At 40.9% G+C, this 15,816-nt stretch overlaps 1 protein-coding gene across 7 annotated transcripts in view; it reads left to right on the top strand.

Moving 5' to 3' along the window:
• LOC111013518 (protein GIGANTEA) overlaps positions 1 to 15,816 on the top strand; it is a 45,013-nt gene that overhangs the window by 15,129 nt on the left and 14,068 nt on the right. For all 7 annotated transcript variants that reach the window (XM_022287977.2, XM_022287976.2, XM_022287975.2 and 4 more), the window contains exon 7: positions 9,611 to 9,666. In XM_022287977.2, the coding sequence (XP_022143669.1) occupies positions 9,611 to 9,666 (56 nt within the window). The remainder of the gene's footprint in view (positions 1 to 9,610; positions 9,667 to 15,816) is intronic.

Raw genomic sequence — 15,816 nt, 5'->3', positions numbered from 1 at the left:
AAATCAGCAATCAGTGGCAGTAATGGAAAAGTTCGTCAAATAGCAGATTCCTTGAATTTTCAGATTGCTTCCCTTTCATTCTCGTATTTAGGGCTTCCCTTGGGAGGAAATCCGAGATCAGCTGCATTTTGGAGCCCTATTAAGGAGAAAATCGAGAAGAAGTTGGATAGGTGGAAACGGTTTCAACTCTGGAGAGGAGGTCGTTTGACGCTTTGTAAGTCTGTCTTATCCTAAGAAGCACGGACACGGACACGGGACACGGACACGGACACGACAGGACACGGCGATACGTCAATTTCTAAAAAACTAGGACACGGACACGCTAGGGATACGTTATTTATTTATTATTTTTTTTAGGATATAGGAAAATTTAACATAAAAATGCTAAATATACTTCGCTAAAAAACATAAATGTCAAGTAAATTTATTGGGTTGAAGATGTACCCCACTAAAAAGCATAAAAATAGTAAATGTAATCCACTAAAAAATCCTAGAGAAGGATTTGAATTTGATTATTGGGTCGAAGTTGTCATCCTAATTTAGTAAATCATATTCTACTCCAGTTTAATTCATATGAAATTAGGGAAAAAAGGAAGTAAGAATAGAGCTTATTTAATTTAACTCACACAAACAGAAGGGTGGGTCACTAGGTAGCGTTTTAGGGTTTTTTTTTTGTAGTTTAAGTTGTTGAGATTTCAGCCAAACTTCTTGGACTTCCAAAATTGGGCTAAGGAAACAATATTTTTTTATCTGGCGTGTCCCTCCGTGTCCAAAACGTGTCCCCACGTGTCTGAAATTAAAATAAAAAATTTAATATTCGGACACTTTAAATTGCGTGTCGGACACGTGTCCGGAGCGTGTCCGGACGTATCCATGTCCGACACGTGTCCGACACAGACACTCCTCCTTTTTTGCCGTGTCCGTGTTTTATAGGTCTTATCCAACCTTCCTCTTTATTATATGTCCTTATTTCAAATGCCTTCAGGAGTGTGCAAACAAATTGAAAAGGAGATGAGATCTTTTCTTTGGAAGAATGGTTCTTCTTTTTTGAACAAGAAACTATTTCATTGATATATGAAATATGATAACAAAAGGGGCCCAAATTGGGCTACAAAAAAGCTCTCCAATTAGATAAGAGAGAGGCGAAACTATAGTGATGAAATATAGGGGAGCATTTACACCAAGATATCACGAAGAAAACTATGGATTCAAATAAGAGATGTGGGGAACGCTCCTTATCTTGGAAGATTCTTTGATTTCTTTCCAACCAAATCGTCCAAAGAAACGCCCGAACAAAATGAAGCCATAGGCAAAGTTTCTTCTTTTTGAAGGGGTGACCGGTTAGGGTATAGTCCAGAAGCATCGATAAATCGGTAGGTAAAGTCATCGACCATCCAAAAAGAGAAAGGAGCTTTTGCCAATAACTTGAGGCTAAATCACAAGAGACAAACACATGGCCACTAGATTCGCCATGTTTTTTGCATAAAGTGCACCAGTGAGGAGAAATATTCATGAAGGGCATACGTCTTTGGAGCTTTTCCTGTGTATTGATAGCATTGAGACTAGTTTCCCATAGGAAGAACTTTATCTTCTTTGGGTAGTGATCTTTCCAGATAGCACTGTACAGAGAGGAAGTTGTCTGTGATGTTGCTGTTTGGTGGATGTCTTTAATGAGGGAGGAGGTGGTGAATTGTCCATGTGATTCCAAACTCCAAATAATAGTATCCCGATTGGTAGAAGGGCTGATGGAGGAAAGATTGTGGAGGAGAGATGCTAGCTCATCAATCTCAGCATCCTTTAGGTGCCTTCGAAATTGGATGTCCCAATTGTTATCCGACGAGGACCAAAAATCTTGTACAGAGCGCAACTTTCTGGAGTGTAAGGAAAATGGAAGGGGGTAGGCTTGGCAGAGGGGTTCTCTGGTGAGCCAAACATCAATCCAGAACCTTGGGAGAAAGCCTGTACCCACTTTATAAGTGATTCTGTCAAAGATCAAGGATTTCTGCTTGTCAATGTCTCTCCATAAACCTTTTGTTGATGCAAAAATCCAGTTTGGGTGAGAATTCCGGTGGTCAGAGAAGACATATTTTGCCAAAATCACTCTCCTCCAAAGGGCAGTTTCTTCCAAAAGAAATCTCCAGCTCCACTTGGCTAAAAGAGCCCGATTTTTGTCCTTGATACAGCATAGACCCAGCCCACCTTCTTCAATTGGTTTCTGTATTTGATCCCATCTAACCAAGTTTTGTGCCCCGGTGTTGTTTGAACCCTTCCACAAATAATTCCGGATGAGTTTTTCCAAATCCTTTGCCACTTTAGTTGGGATAGAGAAAATGGATAAGTAATATGTGGGTAGATTGGATAAAGTGGCTTGGATGAGGGTGAGCCGACCTCCTTTCGAGATGATGGAGTGATCCCATGAACTAAGTCTTTTCCTCACTTTCTCCATGACCGGGTCCCAAAAAGATGCTGATCGAGGCTTGCCATGTAGAGGTAGGCCAAGGTAAGATGCCGGCCATGATCCTTTTCTGCAATCAAATCTGGTTGCCAAAGACTGAAGGACAGAATCATCTAAATTGATGCCAAAAGTTTCAGATTTTTGTAGATTGGTGTTAAGGCCAGATGCTTCTTCGAAGGACTTTATGATTCTAAAGAGATTTGTTACCTTGGAATCCTCCGTGACAGAGAAGAGAATAGTATCATCAGCAAATTGAAGATGGGTTATCTGCAGAGACGGACTACCAATAGAGAAACCTTCAATAGACTTGTAAGCAGATTCACTGATCAACATTCTACTAAAGCAATCCATAATAAGAATAAAGAGGAAGGGTGAAAGGGGATCACCTTGCCTTAATCCCCGAGAGGCCTTGCTCTTGCCTCGAGGTTTCCCATTGATGATGGTAGAAAAGTTTGCAAAAGAAACACAACCTCTAATCCATTTTCTCCAACGGAACCCAAAGCCCTTAGCTTCTAAAATGCTATCGAGGAAATCCCAGTCGACTTTATCAAACGCTTTTTCAATGTCAAGCTTTATCACCACCGCTCTTTCTTGTTTCCTTTCCCAAGCATCTATAAGTTCATTGGCAACAAGCGATGCATCCAGAATTTGTCGATTGGCAACAAAGGCAGATTGGTATTCAGTGATGGTAGAGGGAAGAACCTTTTTAAGCCGCTCCGAAAGGACTCTCGCTATGATCTTGTACAAACAAGAAGTCAAACTTATGGGGCGGTAGTCAGTGATTGTACGAGCATCAACTTTTTCTTTTTTTTTTTGTATTAAGCAAATATAGGTCTCATTCAGGCTTGCATTAATGATGGATTTTCTAAAAAAGTCTTGGAACACTCCCAAAATGTCTTGTTTGAGAGTGTTCCAATACTTTTTATAGAATTCAGTAGTGAAACCATCCGGGCCAGGGGTCTTATTGGTTCCAAGATCCTTGACAACATGCCAAATCTCAGCTTCCGAAAATGCCACTTCAAGGAGGTCTCGTTGTAGGTAGGAGATGGGGTCCCAGTTAATAGATAAGGGAAGTTGTTTGGAACCAGTCTTTTTGGTGTATAGATCTTCAAAGAAGGATAGGAATTCGGTCTATATATCTGTGTCGTTCACCAAGCTACTACCATTCCGCGAGAGCAGCTCGAGAATAAAACTCTTTCTACGTCTGGCAGCCACCACCCTGTGAAAAACCTTGGATTCAGGTCCCCATAGTGCAGCCATTTCAGTTTGCATCGCTGGTGCCAGTGAGCCTCTTCAGAAATGGCTAAAGACAGCAGCTGTGCTTTTAGTGAAGTTCTTTGGGTAATTTGAACTGCATGTAAAGCACCCTCCTCTTCCAGCGAGTCGAGAATGGCCAATTCGGACAGCAGCTGCATTTTTTTCCTCTTTTCCTGTCCAAAAGTCTCAACTTTCCATGCCCTTATGACTCTTTTTAAAGCCTTCAACTTTTGAATGAAGCCGTGACCAGGCCATCCACTAAGCGGGGTGTTTCTCCACCAACTCTCGATCAATGGAAGGAAGGAAGTATGCTGCATCCAGGCATTGTCAAAACGAAAGGGAGGGGGGCCCCACTGGTTTATGCCCAAGGATAGCTGAATTGGATAATGGTCGGATGTTTCCCTGTCCAATCGATAAACCAAAGCATTAGGGAATTTAGTTAGAAAGAGCTCAGTGCATAAAAACCTGTCCAGCAGGGAGAGATGAGGAGTTTCCCTCAAATTTGACCAAGTGAAGAGGCCATTATCAAGGGGGAGATCCATCAGCTTAGATTCAACAATGAACTTGTTGAAGAGATGCATACTGCGAGTGGGCCTTGTATGAGAAGATTTTTCAGAAGACCATCGAGTGACATTAAAATCACCGCCCAACAGCCATCCTTCCTTGCAAAGAGATGAGAGTTCTTGCAATTCATCCCAAAAGAGGCCACGGTCTCTGGCCCTTGGGGGTCCATAAATTCCTGTCAACCATAATTTGAAACCATCAGCAAGGGTGATGAGTAAAGAAAGGGAGAAAGATCCAATTTTGATATCTTCCACCATAAGAACAGGGTCATTCCACATAATGATGATGCCACCCGAAGCCCCAATAGATTCTTTGAATGCCCATGCAATATTCCTCGAGCTCCATAAGGATTTGATAAGCAGTCTATCCACCTTGGAAACCTTGGTCTCTTGGAGAATAGCAATGGTAGGATGATGCTGTTCGATGATGCTCTTCACATGGGCTCTTTTCTCCTTTGAGCCAATACCACGAACATTCCAAGAGAGGATATTCATAAAGAAATAGATGGCCCACCGATGGAGAAGGAAGAAGAGGGGCCATCATAGTTGACAGACGAATAAAGCCCAGCAAGTTCTCTGACATATTTGGCTTGTTTTTTCTGGTCTTGTGATTTTTTAGGGGTCTTCGTAGGTAGAGGTAGAATGCCAAGACCCACTGAAGTTAACCAAGGGACCACGACTTGGAGATATGCCGAGGGGTGAGTGGTGGGATCAATGAAGGAGGGGAAGGGGCGGATAGGTAGAATGGATTCGTCAATAAGTTGCAGAGGATCCGAATCAAGCGAAGGTTGAGGTTCGGGGGGGAAAAGAGTGGATGAGAGGGTTAAGGGTGGAGATGGAGGAGGGAGAGTGGCGGATGTAGAGGGGTAGGGACTGGAAATGTAATTTTCAGAATCTGTGCATTGGAACATGGTGTCTAAGCTTTTGGAAGATGGCGGTTTGGGGATTGGGGGCCTTTCTAAGAAGAATAATGCTCTTCTGGTCCAATGGGGGTGGCGTTTTGGCTTTGAACCTAATGCCTTGTGGCATAAGGTGATAGTAAGCTTGTATGGCAAATCTGATTTGGGTTGGTCCTCGGGTGAAATGCGGAATTGATGTCTTAGAAGACCTTGGATCAATATTTCTCGTCAATGGAAGCAATGTAATCAGTTTTCGGTTTTCAAGCTTGGATCAGGGGACAGTATTCTGTTTTGGGCTCATAAATGGATCGGTGATTGGCCTCTCAAGGATAGATTTTAAAAAATCTATCGGCTTTCCCTTTATCCTTCTGGATCAGTGGCTGAATTCTCGGATGCACAGACTCTATCTTGGAAAATCCACACTCGACGGTCATTAAAAGATGATGAGATGAGGAGTTCAGCGCTTTGTTATCTGTATCGCATTCTAAATCCCCTACCTGCGAGCTGGATAGTAGGCAGTGGTTGTTGGATATCTCGGGTTCTTATACAGTGGCATCAATCTACAAGATGACCAGCAGTGCTCCATTGCCAAATTCCTTATTTAAAGCTATTTGGAAAACTAAATGTCCAAAGAAGGTTAGCTTCTTTACTTGGATTCTCATCCATGGGAAAGTAAATGCAGATGACGTTCTACAAAGGAAGCTTCCTAGCTTCAAGTTGATGCCCTCGGTTTGTGCCCTCGGCCAATCTAATGAAGGAGTATGATGCACCTTTTCTTCTTCTGTTCCTTTGCAAGGCAGTGTTGGATTTCTTTGTTTGAGGAATTTAATTTGGCTTGGGTTTTTGGAAATAAGACGGCAGATAACTTGATCCAACCCCTCTTGGGGCCCGTTATGAATCCTAAAGCTTCTCTTTTATGGCTTAATGCAGTAAAAGTAGTGGTGTATGAGGTGTGGCATGAAAGAAATCTTAGAATCTCTGAAGAGAAGAGACAGTCTCCTCCAGCTCGTTTCGACATTGCTAGATTCAAAGCCTCTCAATGGAGCTCCTGATCCCCTCTTTTTAAATTTTATTCTCCTAGTCTGATTTATTCTAATTGGGGAGTCTTTGTGGCATCTTATTAGAATTTTAATTTGACGTTTTAATTATATCTTCATTCTTTCGAGAATTTGTATCTTTGAACAACTTTGTTCCTTTTCATTATTTCAATGAGAAGTTCGTATCTGTGAGGTATCTCCTCACAACGTTTTGGAATTCAAGAAAACAGAGCCCGAAGGCAATTACAGGCAACACCCCACCAATTCGAGAGGGTGGGTAGCTCTCCTTCACTCTACTCACACTACAAACTTCGATGATGCTCCCCTCCTTTGCAAAAGGCTATTTCTACTCCCGACTAGCGCCTCAATTATTCTCCTTCCCTAATACAATTCCCATCCTACCCCTCCTAGAATATGTTTTAGTTATCGGGGGTCTAACAACATCCCCCCCCCCCCCCCCCCATTCAGAACCACCTTGTCCCCAAGGTGGAAATCAGGAAAACGAAGTGCCATATCTGAAAAGGATTCCCACGTAGCATCTTCTGGTGGCAGGCCTTTCCAGGTGATGAGAGCTTCTTCTTCGCCTGTGGTATCGTTAATCCCTGTTGCAAAGACCTCATCCGGAACAGCAATCCACTCTAGGTCTTCAGTCAAGTAGGGGGGAATAGGCTGCACCTCCACCTGCAGGCCTTCAGCCGGTTTCAACTGTGAAACATGAACTACTGGATGTATAGTGGCGGTATCGGGGAGGTTTAAGTGGTAGGCCACCTTGCCTATGCGTTGAATGATCTCAAAGGGCCCAAAGAATTTAGCTACCAATTTCTCATTCCTCTTTTTAGCTAGAGATTTCTTACGATAGGGGTGGATTTTCAGAAATACTTGCTCCCCGACCGAAAATTCCCACTCTGTTCGTTTAGCATCGGCATACTTTTTCATTCTCCCCTGTGCTCGAGCCAAATTCTCCTTGAGAAGGGCCAATGCTTGGTCTCTGTCTATCAGCTGGCGGTCAAGGGTCATTTGGTGTTCTAGACATCCCATAGCTAAGCAATGGGGGCGGTGCTCGCCCATAGACCACTTGGAAAGGAGTGGTTCCGAGTGAAGCATGAAAGGTGGTATTGTACCAATACTCTGCCCACGATAACCAATGGCTCCAAGTATGTGGTGACTCACTATAGAAGCAGCAAGTAGGTTTCTAAGCATTTATTGACGATCTCTGACTGCCCATCCGTTTGAGGATGGTACGCTGTGCTGCGCTTAAGCTTAGTTCCTTGGATCCGGAACATTTCTGTCCAAAAATTACTAGGGAAAATCTTATCCCTATCAGAGATGATGGATTGGGGAAATCCATGGAGCCGGACGACTTCTTTAATAAAGGCTGCAGCAACTGTCTTGGTAGTGAAGGGATGACTTTAGTGTATGAAATGAGCATATTTGCTCGAGCGATCTGCAACCACAAATATGGAATCATTACCAAGGGACTTGGGGAGTCCTTCGACGAAGTCCATGGTAATGTCTTCCCAAATTCGCTCATGAATGGGTAGTGGCTGCAATAACCCTGCTGGGGAAATAGCCATCGTCTTGTTCCTTTGGCATACATAGCATTCCTTTACATATTTCTTAGTGTCTGATTTCATACATAGCATTCCTTTGTCAGGGTGTGCTCTTTCCGATCCCTTCTTTAATTATTCTCCTAGCATTATTGTACGAATTGGGAGGCTCTGATAACTCCCCTAGTTTTTAGTCTTTCTTCTTTTGCTTATTATGTTGTCCTTTTCATCTTTCTTTTCGCTCTTTTTGGAATTTGTATCTTTGAACATTAACCTTGATGTTTATAAACTTCGATACTACTGCACATAATAATAAAATAATTATTTTATTCACAAATGGGAAAACATTTACATACCTACAAGACATTAGGGCATAAATCCTAATACTTTTATAGTGTAAAGTTTCTACTTTTATAGTGTAAAGTTTCTTCACCTTCCTCAAATATAGTACTAATGCTCTTTTGGCCAATTGGAAGAACTTTTTGCAATCTCATTTGGCTCAGGGCTCGACTTTTTTCCTCTCTTTTTTATTTGAAGTCGTTGTGAAATTATTTCTTACTTAAAAGAAAAACGAAAAAAAATTACTAAATATTTTAAGTGGGATATTTTCAGGTTTACAGGAGGATAGGAGAATGACTCTTGTCCTTTGGTTTATTCTCGTATAAGTTTTTTTTCTTTCTTTCTTTCTTATCTGGAGGACTATTAAAAGCAATATGGAAAGGGAAACAACCTAAGAAGGGCAAGGTCTTTTTTATTTTTTATGTATAACTTTAAAAAGGATACAAACTTTTCATTGATGAAATGAAATATTACACCAGAGTAGCAGCATACAATGAACCAAAAAAAAAAAGACTAGTACACATGCTGGATTATAAGATTCTGATCCTAAACACGCTTGAACAACTAGCCTACAAACTAAAAAACTATGCCCTAGCCTCTGGGTCTTGTGCTGGAAAGAAGACACCTTGACCTCCTTTTTTTCCGCTGCCCTAGGGACATACAAGCTTACGCTTAAAGCGGACATTTTATAGAGTAAACAGTTTAATATCTAGGGGAGATGTTATTGGTTACTAAGAAAAAGAAAAAAGTTTGAGTGTAAGCATGGGCCCTAGCTTTTGTTAGATGGATATGATTCTCATGGAGTATCTGGCAGATTTACTTATGGGAGCTTAGCCGCGCAAGACTAAACACTTGTGAGAGGATTAAAAAATGACTCCATTGGTGTGTTTTATTCCTGGGCTGGTGTCATTTTTGCAAAAAAGGCACGTGATCCCAAAATTACATCTTCCTTGATTTTACTTATGCTAGAAATTTCTGGACTTTTATTATCTCCTTCCATGGCCAAGTGGCCGTCCCCCTTGATATCAAGATCTCAGGAATACATTTATGGTGTGTCACTCATTTGAGAAAGAAGGAAAGATTCTTTGGCTCCAATTTTCTAGAGCTTTCTTCTAGTCCACATGGCTAGAGAGGAATAATAGGATCTTCTTCAACAATAAAGAAAAGTCCCTCCATCGTTTATTAGACTCCCTTGTTTTTATGACCTTGGTATTAATTGTTTCTCTTTTCAGCAATTATAGTATTGGCTCTCTAATGCCGAAGCGAGCATGGCTCAACGGTAATTGACATATATCTCTAACCAAGAGGTTGTGAGTTCGATCCCCCCACCCCCATTTGAACTCAAAAAAGGTATTGGCTCTAATGAAGTTGGGGAAGAGTTTTTTGAAGTCTCCTTTGGCGTGGACTGCCGTGGAGCTTGACTTTCCTCCTCTCGTTTGTAATATGATATCATTAGAGTATTTCCTTTTAGAAAAAAAGAATTCTTGAGAAACATTTTTTACACATTAAACAGGTGCAGTGGTGTTATGGGAAAATATGCTGCGGGAGAACTCAGGCCACCCATAGCAGGTTCGTGAACATTTTCTTTAAATGTCAAACTGTGAAGTGGCACGTCACTTGATGTAACTGATTTGAAACTTATCTATGTTATAAAAATAACTAAATGTTTTTAAAATTGTACAGTGAACAAGCTGAACTTAATTATGCTAAAATTACATGAAGTAAAGTAAAGTACAGAATCATGTTATTGCATGAAAATATAATAAAATCCATAACAAATTTGGGTAGCTAAGGCTTGTGTGTCTTGCAGTGACTTTTTAAGCATACCAGTCCATAGTAAATTTTGCAGTGATGCACATAAAAGTCTCCATTTTACTTTACTATATAAAAAAATAAAGTTTAGTGATTTTAGTTAAATGTTAAAATTAAAATTAGTATACAATTTAATTTTATATTAATTTTTCAAAGTAAATTTTGTATTAATTTTTTAATGTAATTAAATAGATACTAATTAATGAAATCATCTTTTTTGATTTTTTATAATATTATTTTTTTCTAAAACAAGAACAAACTTTTCATTGATAAATAAAAGGAATAAAAATTGTCCAAGATATAAACTCTCATTGGGAGTGAGAAAATAAAAGGAAACAACAAGATAAAACATCATAGAGTGTAGAATTAAAAGCCCCTCAATTCGTACAAATGTCTTGCAAATAAAGGAGAAAGAAAACATCATCATGGGCACCGGAGTTGCGGTCAAAGGAAAGGGAACCTGTTGCGGAGTGGTCATAGAGCTGCTAGACATCATAGTGGCAGAGGACTTTCTGCCCATTGAATGACCTCGATGCCATTCTAGGGATGCAATGGTTGCAATCCCGGGGCAAAATGGAGGTTGATTGGCCTGCCTTGTCAGTGACCTTCATACGAGGGGAAAAATGGATAACATTGAAAGGGTATCCCACCCGGCCACCCTCACTTGATTAGAAGTCTCCCTCAACCGGCTGGCTCGCCAATGGCAGAATGCTGATTAGGGATATTTTGTGGAATTATGAGCTTTAACCGCCGAGGCAGAAGTGGAAGAACCTGAAGGGCTAGCCTTATCCACTGATATACCACAGGTAGTACAGGACTTGGTGGAGAATATGCAGATATCTTCCAAGAAACCAAGCACCTGCGTCCATCTCGAGCAGTGGACCATTGGATACAAATCGAGGAAGGGGAGCCACCCATCAATGTGAGGCCCTACTGCTATGCACACGCAAAGAAAGCTCAAATCGAGAGAATGATTGGTGAGATGATTGAGACGGGGATTATTAGACCAAGCATCAGCCCCTACTCTAGCCCTGTAATCCTAGTTTAAAAAAGGATGGCAGTTGGAGGTTTTGTGTTGACTATCGAGCCCTGAAACATGCTACAATTCCAGACAAGTTCCCAGTATCTGTGATCGAAGAGCTGTTGAACGAGTTACATGGGTCGCACATCTATTCCAAAATTAACCTCAAATCCAGTTATCATCAAATCCAGATCGCGTCAGAAGACGTGCATAAGAATGCGTTCAGGACACATGAAGGCCATTACGAGTTCCTCATGATGCCTTTTGGCTTAACTAACGCACCGTCGACCTTCCAATTATTGATGAATCAGGTTTTCAGACCATTCCTCCGTAAGTTCATCTTGGTTTTTTTCAACGACATTTTGATTTATTGTCCTGATATGCACACCCATGTGAATTATCTGACTATGGTGTTTAATTTATTGAGGGATAATCATCTTTGTGCTAACCTGAAAAAATGCCACTTTGCACAAGTATAGGTTGAATATTTGGGACACTGAATATCTGCACAAGGGGTGGGGGCTGATGAGGAAAAGATCTGAGCCATGCTACAATGGCTGCAACCTACCAACCTCAAGGAGTTGAGGGGATTCCTAGGGCTGACAGGGTATTATTGAAAATTTGTAGCCCACTACGTGACCCTACTAGTCCTAGCAGTACCAGATTTTAGCCTTCCATTCATCATTGAGACTGATGCATCAGGGATGGGATTGTGGGCAGTCCTCACCCAAGAACAACGGCCAATCGCTTACTGTAGCCATACCTTGTCACGACAGGGGCAGTCAAAGTCGGTTTATGAGAGGGAGCTCATGGCAGCGGTGTTGGCAATACAGCGATGGAGGCCATACTTATTGGGACAAAAGCTCATCGTGCGAATGGATCAGCAAGCTCTCAAATACCTCCTCGAATAGTGGATAGTACAACCAGAATACTAGAAATGGATCTCAAAGCTCCTAGGATATGACTTTGAAATCCGGTATCGACTGGGGCTAAAGAATAAGATTGTAGATGCCCTCTCGCAGATGCCTCCCACACCTCACTTAGCAGCATTAATAGCACCAACCATTCTGGATGTTGACTTGATAATGGAAGAGGTAAAAGCTGACCGACATTTCTCCAAGATCTTATCTAAGCTAGAGGCTAATATGGAGAAGTTTCACCTCCAGCAAGGAGTGCTTAAATATAAGAACCGCCTAGTAATTTCCAAAACAACTTCACTCGTGCCCGCTATACTACATCTATATCATAACTCAGTCATGGACAAGGTTTTAAATATCAATGTCGATGGAAATGTCAAAGTCTCAATTTTATGAAAATGTCGATGGAAATATTGATAAAATGTCAATGTCGATGGATATTTTTGAAAAAGTTATAAAAAAATAAAAAACTCGAAAAAAAATTTAAATTAACAAATAATCGTTTCAAGATTTCTAAATAATTTAAAAATGATTAATATTAATATTATGTCTATATTAGTGAAATTTTGTTTATATTTTTCATATTTTGTTAAATTTTTTTGTAATATTATGGAAATATTGATTTACTCCTCATGTCGATGTCGAACCTATAGATATATGGATATGTCGATGGACATGTTGACATGTCGACGGATATTTAATACCATGGTCATGGGAGGCATTATGGGTTCCTTAGAACTTACAAACGACTTACAGGGGAGTTGTGTTGGACCTTGGTTGGGGATGAAAGCCAACGCCCAGCACCACTATGTGGAATAATGTTGCATTTGTCAAAGGAACAAGGTCATGGCAGCTTCACCCGCAGGACTCCTAAAGGCCCTACGTATACCAGATAGGATTTGGGAGGATATCATTATGGACTTTGTGGAAGGCCTTCCAAAATCCATGGGACATGATACAATCTTTGTTGTGGTGGATCGGTTGAGTAAGCATGCTCACTTCCTACCTATTTGTCATCCCTTTACAGCCAAAATCTTAGCCACTGCCTTTGTCAGGGAGATAATTCGTCTCCATGGGTTTCCACAATCCATAATCTCATATAGGGACAAGGTCTTCCTAAGCAACTTTTGGACATAATTATTTAGGCTACAAGGGACCAAATTGAGGAGTACGACCTACCATGCTCAAATAAACAAACAGACGGAAATAGTCAACAAGTGCCTCGAGAATTACCTATGTTGCTTCTACAGTGAGAATCCAAAGCCGTGGGGACAAGGGCTGCCTGGGGCCAAGTATTGGTATAATGCAACGTTCCACAACTCCTTGGGTGCAACCCCTTTTCAAGCTATCTATGGCCGTACACCTCTCCACTGCTACTATATGGAAGTCAGATGACTTCTAATGCAACCTTAGACCAACAGTTGGCAGCCAGGGATCAAGCACTTGAGATACTGAAAGAACATTTGCATCAGGCCCAAAATAGAAAAAATATGCAGATGTCCACTGAAGGGAGAAAGAATTTGAGGTGGGAGACAAAGTGTTCTTGAAGATAAGGCCTTATCTTCAAAGGTCAGTGGCCAAAAGACGAAATGACGAAATGAGAAATTCACAGCGAAGTACTTCGGGCCTTATGAGATAGTGTAGCGAATTGGGAAGGTAGCTTATCGCTTGGACCTACCTAAAGGGACAGTTATTCACTAGGTCTACCATGTATCCCAACTCAAGGAAGCCAAAGTGACTAATCAAGTCTCTCAACTGACCTTCCCACAGCTAACCGAAGACCTCTGTTAAGGATGAATAAACCACCACTTAACCCAAAAGCTAAAGCTGATGGGTTGGGTAAATTTAATTTATTTATGGATATCTGACACCACGAGTGGGCTTGGAAAATTACACAAGGCCCAATAAGCGGAAATCAATAATAAATAGGGAGGAAATGACGATACAGGTGTTCGAGCACGGAGCTAGAACATCCTGCTCTGATACCATGTTAAATATGATTAAATCACCACTCAACCAAAAAGCTTAAGCTGATGGGTTGGATAAATTTAATTTATTTATGTATCTAACAATCTCGAATGGATGCCAGAACTTGAGGACATCTATGTGACAAAAACCAACAATGACACCGACGACCTTGAAGTATTACTCAGTTGATTGGGGTTACCCGCAGAAGAAGCAACATGAGAATCCGTACGTGACATGTGCGAGCAATTTCTAGACTTCCACCTTGAGGACAAGGCGAGGTGTTGTTGATAGAGGGGGAAGATGTTAGACCCCCCATACCACCTGTACTTAGGACATTCTAGAAGGGGTAGAATGGGTAATGTGTAGGGAGGAGAATAATCGGCCTAGAGAGAGTGTGTGGGCCAGGAGAGAGAAAAGAAGGTTGAGTGAGGTAGAAGAGGATCTTCCAGGGTAGTGGGAGAGTAGCTTTTGTTTTTATGCCTTGTGCTTGAGGTAGGAGGAGGGATTACCCACCCTCTCGAATTGGTGGGGTGTTGTACGGCCCTTGAGGTTTTTTCATTTTCGAAGAATACAAATCTGTGAAAGGATACCTCACAAAAGATTGATCCGATAGAAATACCCTTTCTATTATTCTTTATCAGAGGAAATTAGAGGGAGCCGAGAATTAGAGAGCTCCCGAACCTCTCCAAACGAGCCTAGACGAAATAGCCAAAAGATGTCCCTCGACCTCACTACCAGGGTGTAAAAATACCCTTACTACAAAATACTACCCTCTGTCCTTCTACTTCCCATACGGTGGTCCCCACCCCCTAGTGGTTTTGCCTCACTTCACTGCCTTACCAGTATGGACCCTTTTTTTAGAATAGACATTCTTAATCTTAGGCCTACCATGATCTTGCAAAACTAAGTGTTTTTCTTAAAAAATCATTTGATTTTGTTCAAACAAAATCTTCGAAATGGAAGACAGCATTGATTCATAATCAATTTAGATTAAGGATGCAAAAAGGACCATAAAGCAGCTGAATAATGTTGTCTTAGAGTGGAAGAACAAATGAATAATGATGCCAAAAAGAAGTGTGTTTATCGTTACCAATCTTGAATGAGGAGAAATGTTTCACCAGCTTCCATTGCTTGGTAATATTATTCCAAGGATGGCAAAGGCAACCACTCCGTCTTTCCAATGCATTCCTACCAAAAAGATTAGTGTAAAACTTCTCAAATGAAAGGATGAAATTCCCTTTCAATTGCTGCCAAAATTTCAACAAAAATTCTATTGTGAACCCATCTGGACCCAGTGCCTTGTTCTTGCCAAGACCTTTTAACGCTTGCTATATTTCAGTTTCCTCAAAATTTTCTTTCCAGCCATGATCTATCCAGGCTTTGGGATAGGTCTCCAGTTAATACCTCTGGGAGAAAACCACTGAATTCCTTCACTACAGTACAGGCGTTTAAAGAAACCAATAATTTCAACTTCGATCTCTTTTTGGTTAACAAGAGATCTGTCCTGTTCATCCTTTAACTCAGAAATTTGTGCCTTTCTTTTACGAGCTACAAGGTATTTGTGGAAAAGAAATTAGTATTTTCGTCACCTTTTTTTAGCCAATGAACTCTTGCACTTTTTGACTAAAATTCCTTTCTTCCAGAATGTACAAGCTTAGCGGATTATTTTGAAGAGAACACCTCTTCTCTATTTCTGCTAAAGAAATACCAGAAATTTCATCCTTTGGATATATGGATGGGATATATGCTATGATTTGTGCTTCTTTCTCATTTTCTTCAATTAATTTTGCATATGTCACTTCTTGAGAGAAGATTTTGGGTTTCAAGTTTAGAAGACAACAAAAAACTTGCCCGTCTGTAAGATGTATCCTCCACAAGCTTGGATTCAGTTAAACTGATGCACTCTTTTGTTTTTTAACCATGAACTGAAGTAAGGAAAAGAACTAGGTCCCTATTTAAAATCTCTCAACATTCTACGATGCTCTCTCAAAGATACCAGAA

This window comes from Momordica charantia, assembly GCF_013281855.1.
Source record: "Momordica charantia cultivar OHB3-1 chromosome 11 unlocalized genomic scaffold, Mcharantia_2.0 BLBB01000011.1, whole genome shotgun sequence".
Taxonomy (NCBI): domain Eukaryota; kingdom Viridiplantae; phylum Streptophyta; class Magnoliopsida; order Cucurbitales; family Cucurbitaceae; genus Momordica; species Momordica charantia.
This window is presented reverse-complemented; position numbering and strand designations above follow the sequence as displayed.